General features: G+C 44.7%; 1 protein-coding gene across 1 annotated transcript in view; it reads right to left on the bottom strand.

Annotated features, from left to right (window-relative positions):
* The window catches only part of mctp2a (multiple C2 domains, transmembrane 2a), a 38,178-nt gene that overhangs the window by 14,044 nt on the left and 3,814 nt on the right, over positions 1-20,320 (bottom strand). Inside the window, exons 3-17 of the mRNA XM_083667164.1 lie at positions 19,684-19,746; positions 19,479-19,587; positions 15,233-15,375; positions 14,964-15,040; positions 14,705-14,822; positions 14,574-14,612; positions 11,870-12,061; positions 10,875-11,008; positions 10,522-10,708; positions 10,171-10,264; positions 9,962-10,064; positions 9,735-9,837; positions 9,489-9,590; positions 9,223-9,297; positions 8,177-8,296 (exon numbers count right to left, since the gene is read on the bottom strand). Coding sequence (XP_083523290.1) covers positions 8,177-8,296; positions 9,223-9,297; positions 9,489-9,590; positions 9,735-9,837; positions 9,962-10,064; positions 10,171-10,264; positions 10,522-10,708; positions 10,875-11,008; positions 11,870-12,061; positions 14,574-14,612; positions 14,705-14,822; positions 14,964-15,040; positions 15,233-15,375; positions 19,479-19,587; positions 19,684-19,746 — 1,659 coding nt within the window. The remainder of the gene's footprint in view (positions 1-8,176; positions 8,297-9,222; positions 9,298-9,488; positions 9,591-9,734; positions 9,838-9,961; positions 10,065-10,170; positions 10,265-10,521; positions 10,709-10,874; positions 11,009-11,869; positions 12,062-14,573; positions 14,613-14,704; positions 14,823-14,963; positions 15,041-15,232; positions 15,376-19,478; positions 19,588-19,683; positions 19,747-20,320) is intronic.

Here is a 20,320-nt window from a genome sequence, read left to right as displayed (position 1 = left end):
CCCACTAATGCAAATTTCTGCTCACCACAGCTCTGGCTTGGTGGACAAGATAAAAGCCTGCAGAAATACAATACGTTGTGTCTAAAGTGAGCGCCTAAATGAGGGTATAAACCAAAACTGTCAGGGATATCTCCTCAATTCCTCCTCGCGGTGCGGTGTGTCTGCCCATGTGTGCAGGATTTACATGGCTTTTTTTAAACACTAATAAAAATGTTACTGTGAACATCTGGGAAAGCCTCTCGGATTCTTTCAGTCAGGCGTACAAACTGTGACGTCCACGTCAGATATATCCCTCAGTAATGAGCGGAGGCATAGCTATACCTTTCCCGTGTCTCCTCACATTCTCTGTAGCTTCTGTGAAATGGAGACGGAACTAATTCCCCTCTAAGTGGTTTATGTTTTATTAGCAGAGAGCTGAGTGATTAAAGGACATGGTGGACAAAGTGCAACCTGTCAGGCCTAAGTGTAAATTTATATTGAAAAAAATCCACCTTTTAATTGGCCTCAAAGTTGGGCTCCATTTCAGCGTTGAGAGCTGTGCTTTTTTTCTTCATCCCTCAACAAATTACACCTGACAACGAGAACCTTAAAGCCCAAAACACTACAACGCTAATATAATACATGGGCGGTAAAACAGTCATTTATTTCATAAATGAAGCAACAAGACATGAAGCAACAAACAGAAAACCAAGGCGAGCTAATAATTAATGATCTACCTGAGCGAACGTTTACACACGGCAGAATTGGATAATGAACGACTTGTAATTGAACAGTGTTGGTGTGTATGTCTGGGAGGAGTGTCTCTAATGTAGGAAACCTCCCTTGACAAACACCATTTAGCTGAGAAATGTCTGCATGATTATGCATTGGGTGTCTAGGGGGGGGGAAGAAAAAAAAGAATGAATTAATAAAACTATTAGCGCTCGGTGGAGTAGGTGATGGAGATGCACTCTCCTTAGCCACCTGTAAAGGCCTGGAGAAGGGCCGACCCCGGGCAACGCCACTCTGCCAGAGAGGTTAAGAACAGGCTGACAGATTTGTTTTATAGTGCCATTAATATGATTCCACTAAATGCATTCTGTGCCTTCTCATGCAGATCCCCTGGCCAGCAGAATCCAGCACCTAATAATAAAGCACTCAGCGATTAAAAGTGTGAATAAAATAACTCTTAAAGCTGAGCAAGCATGGCAGCTCCCACCACCCACACTCTCCCAGGAGGCGGAGAGAGGGAACCTCAGCAGGAACAAAAGGACAAAAACGCCCTCACCAAGAGTTTCTACCATCCTGCAAATTGATTAATGGGGAGAGGGGGGAGGGCCCAGTCTACCCACCCACACGAGTGACTGACAGACCAAACACTAGACTACATGGCTGCCAAGTGCTGCTCATATACAGAGCCCAATGTAAACATCACAGTCCTATAGATATGTGCCAAACTAGTTACATGTACTGTAGTGTTACACTACGTAGAATAATAGCATCTAATGCACTCAATGCTCCAGTAATAATAATACATTTAACTAACAGTGAAAAGGTTATCACTCTTTACTCTGACGGAGATAATGGCCATACATTCAAAAGGACACAGTCATTCCGGAGATGACATTTTTATCTCCTCTTTGTCAATCCCACATATTTCTCTCTGGTTGCGCTTGGGAAAGCCTCCGTGGCTAAGACAAAACACAACACAGAGAGCGCCAGCGAGCATTATGGGGGTCAGTCATGGGGGCTGTGGATGGGTGCCAGATTACATGAACGCAGCTGAATAAGTTTAACAAGGCTGACTACAAGCTGGAGGGGTATATATCTGTGTGTGTGTGTGTGTGTGTGTGTGTGTGTGTGTGTGTGTGTGTGTGTGTGTGTGTGTGGTGTGCGCGCGCTTGTACATGCATGCGCACACGCACTGAGGACAGAGGGAAAAATGCTCAAATATAAAACGAGGAGAAACCTTGCATAATCGTCACTCTGATATAGATGTACTTTTTCTGGGTGAAATCAAGGGCAGTGGGAGTAATCTGCAATGCTTCCTCAATTAAAATCCCCCTCCCAAAAAAAAAAGAGATTAATAATGAATCAAAGGCCCCGGTGGCAGCTCAGCTCACGCAGGCCTTTTTATTCAGCCAAGGCTGGAACAGAGAAGTCTGGCTGAGGGCTAATGTTGGGGACGGTAGCGGCAGGCTTTAAAGCAGCTGTAAACGCAGAGCAATGAGACATGTCATTTGTGGTGAGCTCAGGCCAGCGTGGGGACAGGCTTTCAGGGGGTGTCGGAGGCAGGGAGGAAGCACAGATAAGATTTCTCTGCAGGGCAGGTAGAGTGTGTGGGCAGCCATGGTGCTGGGAGCTAACGCTGAATAAATATTTCACATACGCTCAGCTCAAGTCTTATCGACTAGGGAGAGAGAGAGAGAGAGAGAGAGAGAGAGAGAGAGAGAGAGAGAGAGAGAGTAGAGAGGGAGACAGAGTGAAATAGAGGGAGAAAGAGAGAGAAGCTGCCTTCTACTGAGCAATAAAGGGGAATTCTCTTCCCCCTCTTGAGCGTGACGATATCAGCCGTAGCTGCCCGGCTTCAACAAATAATGTATTGTACAAATAAAATGTGTGATCATTTAAGTGCTTATCGAAAACTAGGCCTGTACAGTACATACTAAACCTCAGCTTTACGCCTATTTGTGGAATTGTCAGGTAATACACTGAATTTGTACCTTAACTATCAATTTAATTGAATTATTAGAAATATTAATAATGAAATGAGTTTAACTCAGTAGTGACTCAAAAATAAACAGAGGGCTAATTACAAAGGGAATGATAGGGAAATTCACTGGCTAGTATGGATGTGTTCAATAGAGTTAGCATTAGCTCCCAGGCTCGGTGCTGGCTGTTGTCTCCCTGCCTGGCTGACACATGCCAGGGCCAGAGCAGGGGCTGGAGCAGGGCGGTCAGCCGGGGCCCCGTGGTGCCTGTCAGTGGTGGCTACTCCGACCCTGCGCTCCGGCACTGGCCATGAGTGTTTAATCCGTGTCGGGAGCGTTAACACTAAGCGACCTCCTGGGTGACAGATCCGCCATGCAAGCCTTTTCCCCTGAGGAGGTGGGGAGGGAGGGAGTGATGTGGTGGACTCTCTCCCTCCCTTCCCTGTCAGCTCGGCTCACAGACACGTTAGCACGGCGGGGCCGAGGCCTGCCCCGGCGCAACCACACACAGGGGTGGCCAGGTCGCAGGCTCTGCTGCCTGGGGAGAGGTGTCCTCTGTGACTGGGAAGGTGGTGAGCGTGTTAGAGGCAGTCATTACGATACCGCGCACACAACGGGGTTAAACACAGAGCACACTTCATCTGTGCAGAAAATAAGCACAATATAAAATCGCTACGCGGACACAGACAAAGCACACGCCTGAAGCACCAACACTGAGTGCTGTAGTATTACACATCTCCCCCTCCTCTGGGTTGTTTATCCCCTAAAATATTATGTTCTGTGCTATTTTATAATGAGAACATCAGAAATTTGGAGAAATTAGTAAATAATAGTAATAAAAGTCATTTTAAAACGTAAATATAACATGCTTTTTCCTTCAAATATGTAATATTTGTAATAAAATACAGCCTGTATTGAGACAACAGCTACCAGAGAGAGGTTTATTAATCCATATGATAAGAGGACATGTCTCAAGGTTGCAGTACTGTTCATCCACCAGCTAGCTTCAAGAGCTGTCAACTGCCAGTCACTGGCAACTCAATAACAGTATTATTTCAAATCTGAAGGCACCGCTCAATTGTTTGCAGATACTGATATCCTATTCTTTAATAATTAATAGATCTCAGAATATTTTTAAAAACAGGCACACACACACACACACACACACACACACACACACACACACACACACACACACACACACACACACACACACAGCACCACCATCAAGGGCTCTCTCTCCCTGCCACATTCCCACTGCAAACTCTGTGAGAACTCCCACAGCCATAGAGTTGAAGAGTGTAACCCCCCTGAGACTGCAAGAACCCACTCCTTTAAGGCCAGTCGAGCCACACACACAATCCTCCAACTTTTCAAACAGAGAGAAAACAGATGCAGAGAAGAAACGAGAAGACATTTCACAGGCACGTCCGCAGTTTTCACTCCTTTCACACTTTTCCGGCCGTGCTGCATTGCAGTAAACCAAGACGGGCAGATCCAAGGCTCCCACAAAACATGTCATTTTCGAGGACAGTGTTAACAAGAATAATTATGACAGCGCTGATTATGGCTTTGATCCTGGCCGTCCTGGTATTCTGGTTAATGGCCCCGACCGCGGCGGCACCTCACAGGTGGTCCCCGGGGACCTCTGGAGCCAGATCTGACCCTGCGCTGCTCTCATCTGGGGAGCCGAGGATTCTATCAGCCCAAAAAAGCACCCGTCGCAGCTGCCAACTGTGTTTACAGCTGCACCGCATCAAACATTCATCAAATGCCATCTTTACAGTCTGTGATGTGAGGCAATCAGCATTTCACAGGCTGTCAAATGATGTCTAAACTGGTTGCTACCTGGCAGTGTCAAAAAGAAAACAGTTCAAATACTCACATAAGGTTTCTTTCTAGTCTAACTCCTGACAGACAAGCTACCTCCCATGTTAAAATATTAATTCTACTTAAATACTTAAAGTGCTCTAATGACAGCAAAGCTCGAAATCAGCTTTCAAGTGTAAATTATCTTCTTTTTCATTTCCATTTCATCTAAATCAAAATTGTTCTCAACTTTAAACTTCTGAAACAGATTAATTTGGCCAGCTAATAGGCCTACTTGCTCATTTTTGCATGTTTTAGAAAGTTATGTTGGTCCATTGCACTGAATGGAGGATTTCACTTTCTTAGTTTTTCCCATAAAGGATTCTTCTTGGGGGGAAAGTAACTGATCTCCTCCCTAGACTCTCCACTCCTCGTTCAACAGTGCTATAGCTCCATCTCCAGGCAGTGGGATGGTCTGCAGGAAAGAACTCTGTTTGACCCCTCTGCAATTGCTGCTGATGTATGGCACATTCATCTAGCTCTGCCATAGTAAGAAGCACATTTAAAAGGGCGTTATTTTATGAAGATTTTAGCTGTCACACTCTCTCTCTCTCTCTCTTTCCCTCTCTCTCAGAGAAAAGGACCATGCCGTTGTCAAACTTTCGAAAAACACACATCCTAGGCTCATTACTGCAGCATAAACAAGTGCTGAAAAAGTCCAAATTTCGTGTTTGTATTTCCGTTCACTGATGAAGGGCGTTTATGAGGCTTTGCCAGAAGTTTTTCGTAAATCCGTGAGAAAGATTCTTTTAACATTACCTAATTGGAAAGGCTCTATTTTTAAAATGAATCCCATGGGTGGAAAATCGAAGGCAACTTCAAACAGTATAGACTCCACTTCCGGTGGAGATTACGCAATCATAACCAGTTACCTCCAGTACCTGTAAACAATGACAGCGTTGAATAAGTTTGCATTGTTTTGCAGGTTTCTTCAAAAAAATCTCACAATAATACTCAGTGCCAGCAGAATGTCTGATGAGCCATCAATCTTGATCCCACAACAAATCTATGCCCAATTTAAGTGCTCCGGATACATAGTTTTCTGATTGCTACTCAGAAGAGAAAAGTGAAATGTCTCAGAGGAGGAGACTGCTTAGAAGACATCACATTCCCTCTCAACACTCTCCCGTGATCTCTCCACGCGAGACCAATTATCTCTCACACAACCTATGAATACTTTACACCCACCCAAGTGGCACTTCATAATTTACATGCATGAAGATCCCTGAATCTACAGATTGAACTGAGTAATAATGTATACTCCTATATTGTGTGGCGGTCAGAGAGAGTGGGATAGGATGGCTAAGAATTCCTGGTAAGGCACTAGTGGAGGATCCCGCAGTCCCATGGACCCAGATGAAACCACAACAGCAGTAACGCATCACAGGATACATAGGGTGTAAAAACGTTAGGGATGGTCTTCCTGCTTGATAAATAATGTAGTGTAATGTATATTAAAGCTGGTTCCTCCACCACCACTGCAGCAGCACTAGTTCCTAGCGGCGTTCCCTGAGCAGCAGTACTGCTGTAGAAAAGAGCAGACACTCCTCTAATTATGCACATCTGAGAGGCAAGCAGAGGCCATCTGTCAGTGTCTGAATCAGTTACCTTATTACCACTGCCTAAAGATATAAATATAGGAGAGGGAGCTGCTTTCATTAATGCACACGGGGGCACGCTGCTTCAGACAGCTCCAAACACACAACTTAATTGCAAATTATGACTTGTTGGAAAGAGGAGTGGCTCTTGTGTAGCCCTGCTGTGGCTGACCCCCTGAGAGGGGGGTGTAGTGGTGTGGCACCTGGCTTGTAATGACAGTCAAGTAACGGCTCTCTGCTGCCCTCTCATCTCTGATGTTAGGCCTTTTGTCTGTCAGGGTTTTTTACGTAAGTCCAGGAGTTCTCGCTTACTGTGACCCCTCCCAGGCCATATGTGAGGAGTGATTAATGCACCTCCCCATACAGTTGCATGGAGACAATGCAGCGCCTGATTAGAAATCAGAAGTGTTTCACTAGTTTAACTCTAGGTGCTGATGAGTGGGTGAAAAACGACGCGAGTGCAGGTTGATTCACTCTGTCCTCAGGCGAGTCTCGCCAAAAACACCCACCGTCCACGCTTATGCAAAGTGCTTCTCAACCCAGACAGCGGCAGAGGTACTGTTTGGAGCAAGCCAGACTGCTCTGTTCAACTTGGTCTCTAAATATAACAGCCAGTGTACTGCTATCCTGTTCACAAACTACCACAATGCAGACAAGGCACCGGGAGCCGAACACCCACAGACAAAGCAGTATTGAAACCATGTGAATGCCATTTGTTATCATTTGTATGTAACGTATGTCGCATTCGCTTGACCGCCACACGCGTTTAACAGAGAGGCCATTCAATTCCTTTCAGCAGACGCACTCTGCTCATACACCAACATGTCAAAACATTTCAATCAATTCATCCTTAGGTATCTGTGTCCAAAAAGGCCTCCGAAGAATTCCAAAAACAGTATGGCAGAGAGTAATGTCTACCCTCCCGCCCAAGGTCTCCATTTGGTAGCTGCTCGTAAACAGCAGGTGGAGTAGAGGTGGAAATGAGAGATTAGAGTGCGCTGCCACACACTCCCAGTCGCCTGCTGAGGACCTAATTATAGGTGGGGGCCAGGAGATGGCCCCGTCCCGCTGACCTGTCACCTGTCAGCCCGCCTACCCTCCTGCCTTCCTGCTCTCCTGCCCGGCCGTATCCCCGCCTGCCCCGATCACAGGTCTACCTGCATACACTCTACTCTATTTCCCTGCCCGTCCATCTGTCCGTCTACCTGTCTGCGTCCATACCTGTATGGATAGACTGTGATGAAAGGAGCCTTGGCCATCGCCTGAGGGGATATACACCTCAGGATCAGTGAGCAGGGCTTAGGAATACGGCAGGTATGAAATGCACGTCGCCCCGAGACAGAGCAGACAGGGGGGAAGAAAAAAAAAAAGGACTATAAAAGAAAGGTTTCTTCACACACCCTGTCTGTGACCGCTTCCTCACCCTGACACCGCGCTGCCAGGGGTTTTATGGTGAGTGTACACTCTTAATCATGACATTACATGTGCTCTGAGGAGGGGGATTCGCATGGGGTGAAATCCAGATTACTTGAGCTTAGGGCGTTAGATCACATAGCCTCATTAAAACAGCTAAACAGAGACATTTATACACGGTTCAAATCTCGGAGGCAGACTGTCACTCCTCCACACAGAGAAGCCGAGACTGTGATCCTTCTTACACCGTCCCCGGGGTGGGGAGGCTCTGCTAAGAAGTCAGATGTCCAAACGCCCAGACCCAAGCTCTTTCAAATGTACGCTCTCCTGCCATAAGGAGACTGAAGGGAGCCAAGTGGGGGTTGAATTAAAGGATATAACACATCCAACATGCAAACACACACTGTATTTTACTCTCCACAGGTTCACAAGTTCACAAGTTGAAGACTGCAGTTTTTACTCGTGAGAGGATGTCCCTAACAAAGAATGCTGTGGATTTTCTGACAAAGAAAGAGTTAAGCTAATGGTGCAGTAAAATAGGACAGAGACATCACTTGCACAGCCCAAGGCTTAAAGCAAGTTCATTAACATGGGACTACAACTTACCAAGAAGGCTATTATACTCCGTTGCGTGCTCTCCCACTGAAAACAGCTTTTAATGTACTGTAATGTATACAGCACTGCCGTGCTGATTCTCCGAACCCGATATATGTTCTGGGCTAGGATCTAATTAGAAATAATCAGAACAAAATGGTACAGTAGTTAGCATTATTTGATACAGGACATAATGTTTATGACTTCACAATCAGTTTTATTCAGGTTTCCAAGGCCTTATTAAGTTGGTACTCTGTAGTTTGATGTCTTAAGCCAATTAAGCTAATTAGTTTGACTATGACCAATCAAAGCGACTTCTGTGGCAGCTTTCCTGTGGTAGAGTCATTAGTGTGATATGAGCAAGTCTGCAACACAGTCCCCTAATTAGATCGTGTACATATATACACGATAGTACGCATTCCCAATTGCGTGTCCTGGTTGATGCATTAAGGTGCGTACAGACAGGCCACGGTCGCCCTGAAGGTCTCATGGATTCAATGAGAGAAGGGCGATGGGCGGCAAAACGCTAGCGGATTGGCAAGCGGCACGGTTCGTCGTGCAAAAGATGAAATTTGCTGAAGTCTTTAGCAGCAGGCTGAAGATTGACCAATGACCAAATTAGTTCATTTTGTCAACCAATCAAATGATGATTTAATGTCAACATTCAAACTGACACAACTGCTGCCGTGGCTCCCGACACATGGTAGGCCGAGTTTCAAGCGATTCAATTGCCCGCTTACCGCGGCCTGTGTGTAAGCACCTTTAGAGAGATTTGTGGACAATACGTCAAAAACGGAAGATACGCTACGTGAGGGGAAGTGATCATTAGCAAATACTGTTGTCCATAGCGCGATTCGAACCAGCAACGTGCGGGTTGCAAGGGTCCTCAACCATGGCACGCAATTGAGTACACAATTTGAGTAGGAGACCAGTCTGGATAGGAGGGGGCATACTCGGGCATTCACCCTACAACTCCTCCATCCTATTATCTATATCTACCCTACTTTATAAAACGTATAACAAGTTACAATTATAGAACACTGATTGCAAAGACAAACCTTTTTGGAAAATTTTGGGCTGTCCTCCATGAACTTTGTCTCTTTCGGTCGGAAGGTTCTGATGCCTGCTCTGACCTGAGGAAGACGGTGAACATCATCAAATGTTAGATGAGCTGACTGAAGGCATAGAGGTAAATTCAGCGTACCGTATGATATTTGATTGGGTTCTATGTTATAGAGCGTGAGATAGGCTGGGATCAACGTCTGTGTGCTGGGGCCAGATGGCGTGTGTCAACAGTAACCAGTGAGTTAAGCTGGGTTCTTACTGGGTTGTAGAGGACCTCCAGCGCTAGAGTGATGGTCCCTTTAGATGGCCCTCCAAGATCCTCTTTCTTCAAGACTCGGCAGATCTGCTGACCATTTGTAACCTGAAACAATGGCAAAGTCATTTGAATGAATCACAACACACAAACGATTATATTCACAATATGACTTGTCAAAGTATGAATTACAAGCCCTTTATGAATCAAACACTGATATTGTGTATATTCACTAGATTCTCCCCAACTCACACTGAGTAATGGAATGGCCACTCTGCCCAGAAAGTCTGCAGCTTTGTCTCCATCTTCATCAAAGACAGTCAGCTCGAGCACTTCATGGATGTCCTTTATCGGGCTGTAAGGAGATTACAATACAGAACAACCCTGAATTTGTTGTGCAAATATGTTTGTATTAATTTACATCAAAATAGACTAGCCTAGACTGTAGGCTAGATGACAATGCAAGACTGCTTAGTTACAATGTCAAGACTTTGTTCCATGCTGGATTCAATGTTTTGTAGATGGTCTGAGTTTGCAGTCTGCTGTTCCCAAGCTCAAGTACACAGAACGGATCGCTTTTTCCTGCAAAAGAACAAAGACGTGTTACACTGTGTGTGCATTTGAAGATGGCGAAGATCAGCCATAGAGAGTAACTCGTTACAAATGCAATACTGTAATGATAGATCACCGTTGAGGTCAGTTGAGAGGAGATCTGTGGCCTTGATAACTTTGACTTGAAGGAAGCCCACCTCCCTCATGCTTTTCAAAGAGTTCTTCAAACCCTGCAAAAAGGAACATGATCTTTATTATATTCATGAAACAAATCATCACTCCTAGCATCTGAAATGCACTGGGTACTACTGTGATATTGTCCTGTCTTCATTGTGAATATGTACCATATGAGTAAGTATTTTTCTTCTGCTCTGATACAGTATCTTAAACAAAATCCATATGAATGTGGGCTGAATGGCAGTAGTATGTGTTGAGGTCAATATGTGGGAGGCAGAAACAATACTGGAATGTGATAATAAGCACAAACATATTTGTCCAGAATTCTGTCCTTCTCATCTGTCTGCTCCAGGGGAGAGTTGTGGATGTCAGAGACGGACGCCCCAGTGCAGGGGGTCAGGGTGACCAGGAACACCAGCCTGCCCTTGCCCGGGTCCAGAACGTGGGTGTAGAGATGCTGCTGGTCCTCTGGCATTCTGGACAGGTCGATCTCAAACCTAGACACAAGAGGAGGGGAAACTGTCTAATTTCAACTTATGGAGTTAGGCTTGTCCTTAGGGGAGTGGTGGAGGGGGGGGGGGGGGGGGGGGTTACAAATGTCCAATTAAAGGACTGCAGTCATGATGCAACAAAACCATCTACGAGAATCAAGGCCGTACTCACAGTCCCCAAGATTCCTCCGACTTCCTCCCTCTCTTGACGAACACCTCCACCTGCAGAGGCTCATCCTGCCCATCCTCAAACTGGTTGAAGTCAAACCTCTCCCTCCACTGAGGGTTGGCCTGAACACACAGGTTCTGGGGGTGGAAAGGGAGAGACACAGAGAGAACTGATACAGTAGAGCGTGGGTTGGACACACACACAGGGACTGTGACGCCGTGTCAGCTTTAATGCGCTGTCACACTGAGCATAGAAGACATGACAGGTGGATTAAGTCTTCATTCAGACCAACCAGCCATGGGAGGGAGAGGAGGAGAGGAGAGTTGTTTTGTATTTTTGTTGCATGTGGCCGCACCTCCGTCCCCACTCTGGGATTGTAAACATTGACAGCTTCCAATTAGAATTAGCTTTGTTCAACAAACAAACATGCAGAAACGAAAAAGCGGAGAGGTTTACAAAGAAGTGACATGAGGAGACAAGACGAGCGCGCTGCGGAATCATCAGGGGGGAGGCCAACAAGTAGAGGTAGATGAGCAGGGCATGCTGTGTATGCAAATGAAGCCACTGAAGCCCACCACCTGAAGCATCATGGGGACTGGAGGAGAGCCTATAGTGGCAGCCATGGCCAATCTAATGAGCAGCCTCTCGGCTCTGTCATGCCCCAGTGAGCCAAGGTGGAGGTGAGCCAGTGACAGGCACCTTGCTGAGAGAATGGGAAGGAGGGAGGGATGAAATGGAGGGATGGAAGGAAGGAAGGAAGGAAGGAAGGAGGGAGGGAGGGAGGGAGGGAGAGGAAGGGAGGGGGAGGGAGAGAGAGAAGGAGTGGGAGAGATAGAGAGGCAAGGAGAGAAAGGAGTTGGGGGGATGCAAGAGAGAAGAGCAGAGGAGAAGAAGGGTGTTGAGGAAGAAGAAGAGCATGAGAAAAGGGGAAGAGGGGGAAACAGAAAAGTAGGGAGGAGGGAAAGTGATAATAATAACAGAAAGTGATAGAGACCCACCTTGCTCCTGTACTTCTGCTCCCCCAGTCTGAAGCGCACATAGACGTCCCCGTGGCCTTGCTCGGGCAGGTCCTGTCCCTCCACCAGGGTGATACCGAACACCCCACCCCACAGCTGAGTCTTCTTCAGGGCTTCGCTAGAGCCCTTGACCTGGGCCTGAGCCTGGTTCTGGTTCTGGTTCAACTGGCCTCCCTGAGACACACATAACCAACAGATTACATGAGGAAACCCTCTGTTCACTTGCCCCACCTAAACCCAGTGCCTTATTACATTGCACGAGAGCGCACGAAAGCAGGACTGGGGCTAGCGTCACGCTAGCGCTTACATCCCCTACTCTGTTTGAGCATATTAGCACATCTCCACTGACAGCAGAGCCACACCACAGAGGCTCCTGGAGAGAGAGAGAGAGAGAGAGGGATGTCAGCAAGCAGCCAGATGTCCCTGGCTGTGACAGGCCCACTCATCACAGGCTCAGAGACAGAGTGTGGGGAGGCAGGACACTTGGCATACTGCGAGAGAGACAGCAGGCTGCAGTGAGTAATGATGCAAACCACACAGCCTCCTCATCACAAAATTATGCATGTACTGTATGTGTACTGTATGTATGTATGCACAGCCTGGCATGTACTGTACAGACGTGCGCACATGGGAGTAGTCTTCCGTTAAACCTCGACAAGAAAAAGAGCAAAGCTAAATGATGAATCTTTAAAACCAGGCACAGAGGAAGGGTATAAACGTAACGACATATTCAAGTGGTGAGAGCACTGAGACATCAAAGATGGCTCTAACAAGCCATCCAACAGTCCTGCCGTGTGGTGTCACAGAGGGAGAGATAGAGAAAAAACAGGGACCTTGATACATTTCCATGTGTTAAAGTTCCCCTGAGCCTGTGCAGTGATACAGTAGACCTGCTATGTGAAAACAAACAGCAGTGTGAGGTTGTCTGGGGCTGACTGTAATTAAAGAGCAGGGCTGTAATCTACTCTGGCCCCTTTGATTGGCCGCCTCCCTCTGCTGCCCCGACCGGCAACGCTTCAAACGGACCAGCCACGGCTCCCCTGCCTCCCTGGCCCCTCCTCTCCCCGCCGGGGTCACCTCCCACAGCCCACACAGAGACCCGGTCCAGTGGGGATCAAAGCACATCTCAGGGACCTGAATGAACATGGAATACCATGGCACGGCCCTATAAATACCCCCCTCCCTCCCTCTCTAAAGAGCAGGAACAGAGAGAGTGGAGGAGCGATAGAACACGGGGCCCAGCCAAGTCATCCCAAGTGTTTATCTTGGACACATTGCTATCTCAGCGGCCAATAAAACAATTCCACTTAACTGTAAGTGGCCCCTAAAGAGAGTCTATTCCTGGTCCTAAAAGGGGACTGCGATTGCTTCCATATGGTGGGACAGCATGGGGACGAGCAGGATGAGCTCAAACCCAGGTCCATTTGGCTGGTACCTCAGCTCTGTCCGTCCACAGCTGTGATATTACATCCTAACATCTGGGTTATTGCCCGCTATGCCTGGGAATTATCAGCCTCGCCGATCTTCGGCATTTCACACTGGCAATTTGCCTCAAACAGCAGAGCACCCCCCCCCCCCACCCCTCCTCCTCCTCCTCTCTCACACGACCCCCTCCTGACTGAAACACTATCACGCAGCAGAGTTTTACAGGGGCAGTTGCCATTTGTTGTCTCCGTGGTGGTGGTGGTGCTGGGAGTGGAGGGGATGTTAGGTGGGGAGTAACACTGGTGGGGAGTAACACTGAGAGATGAGGAATGGATGAGAGCTTTGTGTGTGCTCAGCACCTCCGGGATGGGTGTTAAATGCAACGTGATTTCAGATTGGGTTGGTCAGAAATATAAATTTGAACATGTCACCAAATGAACATTGTTCAATTGCCACCAAACAATACTGGCATTGTCTCCCGCCCCCTCAGAATGAGAGTGTAAATCTGCACCATGATTTAAACAGCAGAGCATCAGGGAGAGTCTGATCACACATTTCTATCTATCTATCTATCTCTCTGTCTGTCCATCTGCAGAGCACACCCTGTGTACATGAAAATTGCTCTTATTCCTTTCCATCTTATGTCAAACTGAGATTGTCCACTGGCCTATCAAGAGATTAATGACTCAATCGACGTGAATACACACCTACGACTACCATAATTAGCAGAGCTACAAAACAAAACAATATTACAGCCTATTTCAGTCTAAATGTAGTTCCATTTAAAGGTATATGTATTTCTTAAAAAGAGACAGAATTGTATTTGCTTTAAATCCTCGGCTTCGTTCTGCTTTTGATTAACATACATTACATAAGTATAATCAATATAACATATTTGGAACACAGTTGTGTACAGTTGTTTTAAATATAGCAGACAACTTTCTTTCGCATTGTGATAAACAAGTTAACTCTGAAACCAAATGAGGAACAAATGATGCACACCGTTAGGTTTGAAAATGGACAGACAAAAGCAAAACTGCTGGGACCACTTCATTCTTTGTTACTGATGATAATTTATCATACAGTGATCTACTGCCCCCTGGTGCTAGATATCAGTAACAGTATCAGCAAAATAGTATGTTTCTAACAAGAGTACTGAAAATAGCGATATACACATATTGGCATATACAGTGTTGACATTAATTGGAAGTCAAATTTACCAAATAGAAATATGTTTAAGAGAAGAAATTATTATATTTACCTTGAAGCTTCTTTTCTTTTTCGGTAGCCATTTCTGCAACTGAGAATTCAAAAATAAAATAAGACAATATACAGATTGAAAATGAGTGTTGTAATAATGATCAAAGTGTTCCAGTAAAATGGTGGCCTCACGTTGTTTCTTTTTTTGATGGTGGCGTCTCTGAACGTCAAGCAGATGTCGACGACGATGACTCCCATGTCATCCTCCAGACTGTTGGGGTCCCCCAGAGGCAGCACCATCTCACAGGTTCTGGACAGAGGACATGTGCATATACACAAGATGAACACATCCCAATACACTCAATCATTCAGTCTGAACCAGTAAAGTCAACTTGGGCACTGCCCAATACACTCAATGATTCAGTCTGAAGCAGTAAAGGATGCCACTCACTTGTCTATTTCAATATTTTTTACCACAATAGTGGTGGAGCCCATGAAGTCATCTGTGGTTAGGTTTTTATCATAAACCTGTAACAATAATAAACAGCATATTCAGTATAACAGACAGGACAGGCTATGGCACAATACCAATGTTACTGTTAATGTAGGCCAATGGTGTATGCACTGTAGGCTGCTCCATTACATCCTCATAGAGCCTGTCTGTGACTAGGTCTTAATAAGACAAATGATGTCAAAACCACAGATCAGCTGGATACTCACCCTCAAATCAACAGCCTGCTCCCGATCACGGAGAGGAAAGGAGAAAGACTCATTCCATCTTGGATTCAGGTTTTTGTTCACGACTTTGCTTTTGTAGAATGTCTTCCCTTCCAGTTTGAATTTGCAATAAGGGTCACTAAAACCTACACAGATTGAAAATAAAATCCAATATTCTTATGACCTTAAACGAACATAAGCGAGTATGATATGACACAGACATCTTACAAGTTAAGGGGTGTAAGGGGTATGAGGGGAGCACAATGATAGTATATAGTATATATATAGTATATATATATATATATGTTTTAATCTAATGCAAAAGCAATATAACTCAAACAAGACGCATGATGCAGAATACACACATGTGCAGATAAATGCACACACACACACACACACACACACACACACACACACACACACACACACACACACACACACACACCCCTACTGGATAAATCACAGAGCTGTTGTGTGCGAGACTGAGATATGCAGGGAGGAGGTGCGCCCCGCATTTATTTGAGAAAACAGAGGGATGTAGCTGTTTAATTGTGAAAGAGTAGAAACTCTCGCCAGCATGAGGCAACCGGCAAATAAAGTCCAGAAACCAGGAGCAACCAGTGTTAATCTCCCAAGCCTGTTAAGAAAGCCTGCCTGCGAGTTGGGTGGGGGGACGGGATGTCTTTGTCTACACTATGGCATGCAGATTGGCCGAAAAAATGAAAGCCAGTCCCATGCCTTCATTTGTATGGGGGAATAAAGGGGTGCTTGAGAGAGCCTGCAGGGAGGCTTGAATCACATGACAAAGGCCCTGTGGGGATGGGCTGTCAGGCCTGTCAGCTCCCCACTCCAAATGAACATCTCGCAAAGGCAGGCAGGACCCACAGCAGCTCCGCCCTGCCAGTCTGTGACAGGGAAACCTCCAGGCAACTTGACAGGAGGAGAATGTGGCAGCCAGCGAGGAGAAAAGCTCTGGCGTGACTGAGAACGGTGACGATGGAAATTAACGGCAAAAAAAGGGGAGAACAAAAAAAGGAGAAGAGGGGGCTGGTGGCGAGGGGTCCTTTCAGAATATGTAATGACAGTGTATGGTGTTGGTGGGGCTTTGGCACGCTGTTGATTGTTGGGCAAACAGTAGAGAAGCAGGGGGCATGTGGGGATTGCATCATCACAGTGCCATCCTGTCAGGGAAAGTAAGGTCTCAACTTGCAAGGAGCTGAGAGCTTGGAGCTGGGTCTGAGACAAGCCGGTGGAGCCAGTCAAAATAGAAACCTCCATATCCCTCTGACTGTACAACACACACTATCAATATGTTTCACTCATAATACATTTGACAGCATTGTCAAATACCAACTGATATCTCCTGTGCATGAATACATGATGTTTTGTCTTGTTAATCATTCATTGACATGTTTGTGTATACAATACCAGTTCTCAATAGCTTCAATGCCACATACCTTTTGAGTAACAGTAGATGAGCATAGCCTACTACAGTATAAGAGAAGGCCACACATGTTGGTACTTCTCTCAAGTGATTCAATCTATGGCCACTTGAGGTCTCTGTTTTCCCAAAGTAAGCCCTGTCACATCCCCAGAGAGGGTGGGCCACATGACAAAGGACTGATGAGAAAATGAGACACGAAGGCCTGCCTATGCATTTGGGAAACTGAAGTCGTTTTGGGTATGGATTACCAGGCTCAAAAGATATGAATTCAGAACAACAAATACATACATAAAACCATACTCAAATCATCTAACCAATATGCCACAACCCATGGGTATTGATCTGGATATGATGAACATGTTCAGAATGAGCCAGAGCAAAGGTTTAGAACAACTTAGTCTTGCTACAGTATACTCAGACATACAGGGATAGACAAGAGACTCATCTGACCTCATAGGACTGAAAACCTTCAAACAAAAAATTCGGTTGTTCCGGATGTTTTTCTAAGACACCTCCAGCAGGTGGCAGTTTGTCATAATTTGTGACAGACCTTGTTTTACAGCCATCTAGAGCCCTAGAATGCAAGACTGCTTCTGTCCCATCATATCCTCCTAGTTCAGATTCGCTTCAGAATATGTCTGTGGTTGAAGGCTGGGCTACAATTTAGCCTCTCGCTTGCGTTGGTTATGAAAACCTCCAAACAACAACATTTGTTTCTCCACACAGGTTTGCTAACAAAGACGGTCACAGTGCCTCTCAGTGGTGTTCAGCCTACCATTAAGAATAGTGGAGCATTTCTGACAATATGCAACTCTGATATGGTTCATCCATCTTCTCAAAAGGGACAGAAATCAGCATATTTGAGGCTAACGTACTGCGCACGGTAACTGTTTGTAGAACGCATCATATCAGGGTGTGATCTATAAGGGAGGGGTGTGGACTGTGAGAATCTGGTCTGACAGCATGCCTTTCAGCATACTCTGTACAGACAAGGTTTGACAGAAACCTTATGTTGAACACAGCAATTATTAAAAACATTGTCATTGTGCATTATAAAAGACTACATATTGTACAGTTGCTGACAAAGCAATAGACTCTGTGTGACACTACTGTGTGTCTAGACTCAGCCTGTACTGTACTGTATGTATGTATTACAGTAAAATAAGAATACAGTTAAAGCTCTAAAGGTACTTACAGTAATAGAGTATATGGCTCATTCTACAGAAATGGTGCAAATTGCATCCTCGGTCAATAAAACAACAATTTAAAAGAGATAAATCTCCAGACTTTTGATATTAAATTCAGTCATGTTTGTTCTGATTTGGCCCAAGTCAATAAACAACATATTGATTAACATTGGAATACAAAATCTGTGTTTTCATACCCCTTTCTACCGAGAGCTGGGTGTCCCCAGCCATGGGTCCTAAAATTCATGTTGAAAAATAAAGCAATTATACATGTAGATGAATTTGTCTACATATTGATTTGTTTTGATAGGAAATCTAAATAAATATATATATTGTACAGATTCTTTAAATTTTTGAGGTCACTACCGAAACACATTCTGTTTAAAGACATTCACTACAACCTTGAGAATGTGACGAGAAAATAAAGCAGCATCCCTCTCTATTATGACCAAATGTTTGATTGATCTACAGTATCTTACAGTATATTAAGTATTCTACCCTTAAAGTGTGTGTGGTTTTAAGAAACGTCACAACCGAACAGATGCCATTGTCAAATCTGTAAACATTAGTATTTTCTGGACTTAAACATATTCATTTTTGAAAGGATATCTGTTGGAAAACCAGCAATATTAGCAATAATAACATTTTATATTTTTGTCACAACTGAAACACTACCAATACAAAAATATATTTTGTCCCAATTTTGAACAAATTACAACTTTAAAGGCTCATAAAAACATCTGTAAACCATATAAACGGCCCACATACATGCCCCACAGATAATTTATAAGCTAAAAAATAGTTTTTCTTTTTTTCATTTTGCGAAGCACAGGTTCAGGACCTGTTATAACGTATATACATTAATTTTCACATACTGTACACTACTGTTAATGACTCTTGAGGCGTTGTCCCTGTAGTATGGCCTTGTTTTTATGAGCTGTGGTTCCATTGAAGTGGGACCTTACATTTTGTTGCGGTAGTGACACCATTTCAGTAGTGACAGACTGCTATATTTTGTCTAATTACGGTATATATCATAGACTTAATAAATATCCTCTTATTTGGCTGATAAACAGATCTATGCGTGTAAGTACATCTTCCATTCTTTAGTTATTGTCCTTCCATTTATAGATCATTTGCATCAACAGTACAGTATGCGACACAATGATTCAGTATTGCTACTAGTCTAATTGGCAGTACTGTACTGCAGCTAATGTGTACAGATTTGACAATGGCATCTGTTCGGTTGTGAATGTTTTTATGACAATAACAAGAGTTATTCCACATCTAAAGAGTTGTCCACATCTAAAGAGTTGTCATCACTGTCAGAAAGACACTCTACGGGGAGGTGCCAATCTGAGTCCATTTGTACTTCGACCAAAAATATACTCCATGAAGTATTCAAGATCAAGATCAATGTCTACAGTATATACTACGTACTGTATAGTATGGACATATAATGAAAATGTTTCCCCACTTCAGACACATTCAAAGCATTTAATTATGACTGTACATTGCCATATATATATTCTACATTGCCCCAGAGACAACAGTCCTGCCATCGACTTCTCTTAAAGCCTAAACCGGAATTACTGGGAAATTGACTCTGTTCACTTACCGTTGCGGTCTCTGATCACCAGGTTCCTGCCCTCCTTCAAGTTGATGGTGAGAAGGAACTTCTGCCAGGGAATAACAGGTGGGGGAAGTTCATCTCCTGCTGCCATCGCCTGTGGGGAAGGTCAGCCTGATTAATAGGATGCTCTTACAGTCTACAGCCAAGGTGCTGTCCTATTTTGGTGACAAGGTCTGTGTACAGTACTCACACGGCTGCCTGCTTGGTCCTGCATGGGCTGGGCAAACAGGTCACTCTCTTCTTCATTGGATATCTATGGAGAATATATATTTGTTTTTGCTTAGGCTATTTCAATAAGAGAATGTGTTTGTGTACAGTGATGTAATAAGAGAGAGATCAGTCTTGATGTTTAAAGACTTTCAATAATGTTTAACCTAATGTAAGTTGGATGTAACTTGTAACTTGTGATACACCAGGCATTCAAATGGTTTCCTGGTAAATTAGATTATAATCAAATCAGATGAACTCAGTCTGTCGGTCAGTTGGATGATTATCATGTACTGCAGCTTGGATAAAGAATTTTAGTATGGCAACTATGACAACAACAAAACAAGGTATGGAGCAAAGTTAGATGTTGTCAAGTTCAGTCATTGTTGTTATCTACTTTGTTGAGCTTCAAGCATGACACTATGCTTGCAACCAGTAGTGCAGGTTTTACACTTCACAATCGGACAGAGAGAAAACAAAATATGTTTGGTCTAGATCTAGATCTAGTTGCTCTACCCAGGAGCTAAGTCACATTTCCTCCACTCAGTTTACTGCATGTTCTGACACTGCCAGTCTGAAACACGAGACAGGTGTTGGTATTGGCATTTTGCTACTGCAGT

This window comes from Argentina silus (genome assembly GCF_951799395.1).
Source record: "Argentina silus genome assembly, chromosome: 3".
Classification (NCBI taxonomy): domain Eukaryota; kingdom Metazoa; phylum Chordata; class Actinopteri; order Argentiniformes; family Argentinidae; genus Argentina; species Argentina silus.
The sequence above is the reverse complement of the archived record's forward strand: the minus strand, read 5'-3'. Positions and strand labels throughout refer to the sequence as shown.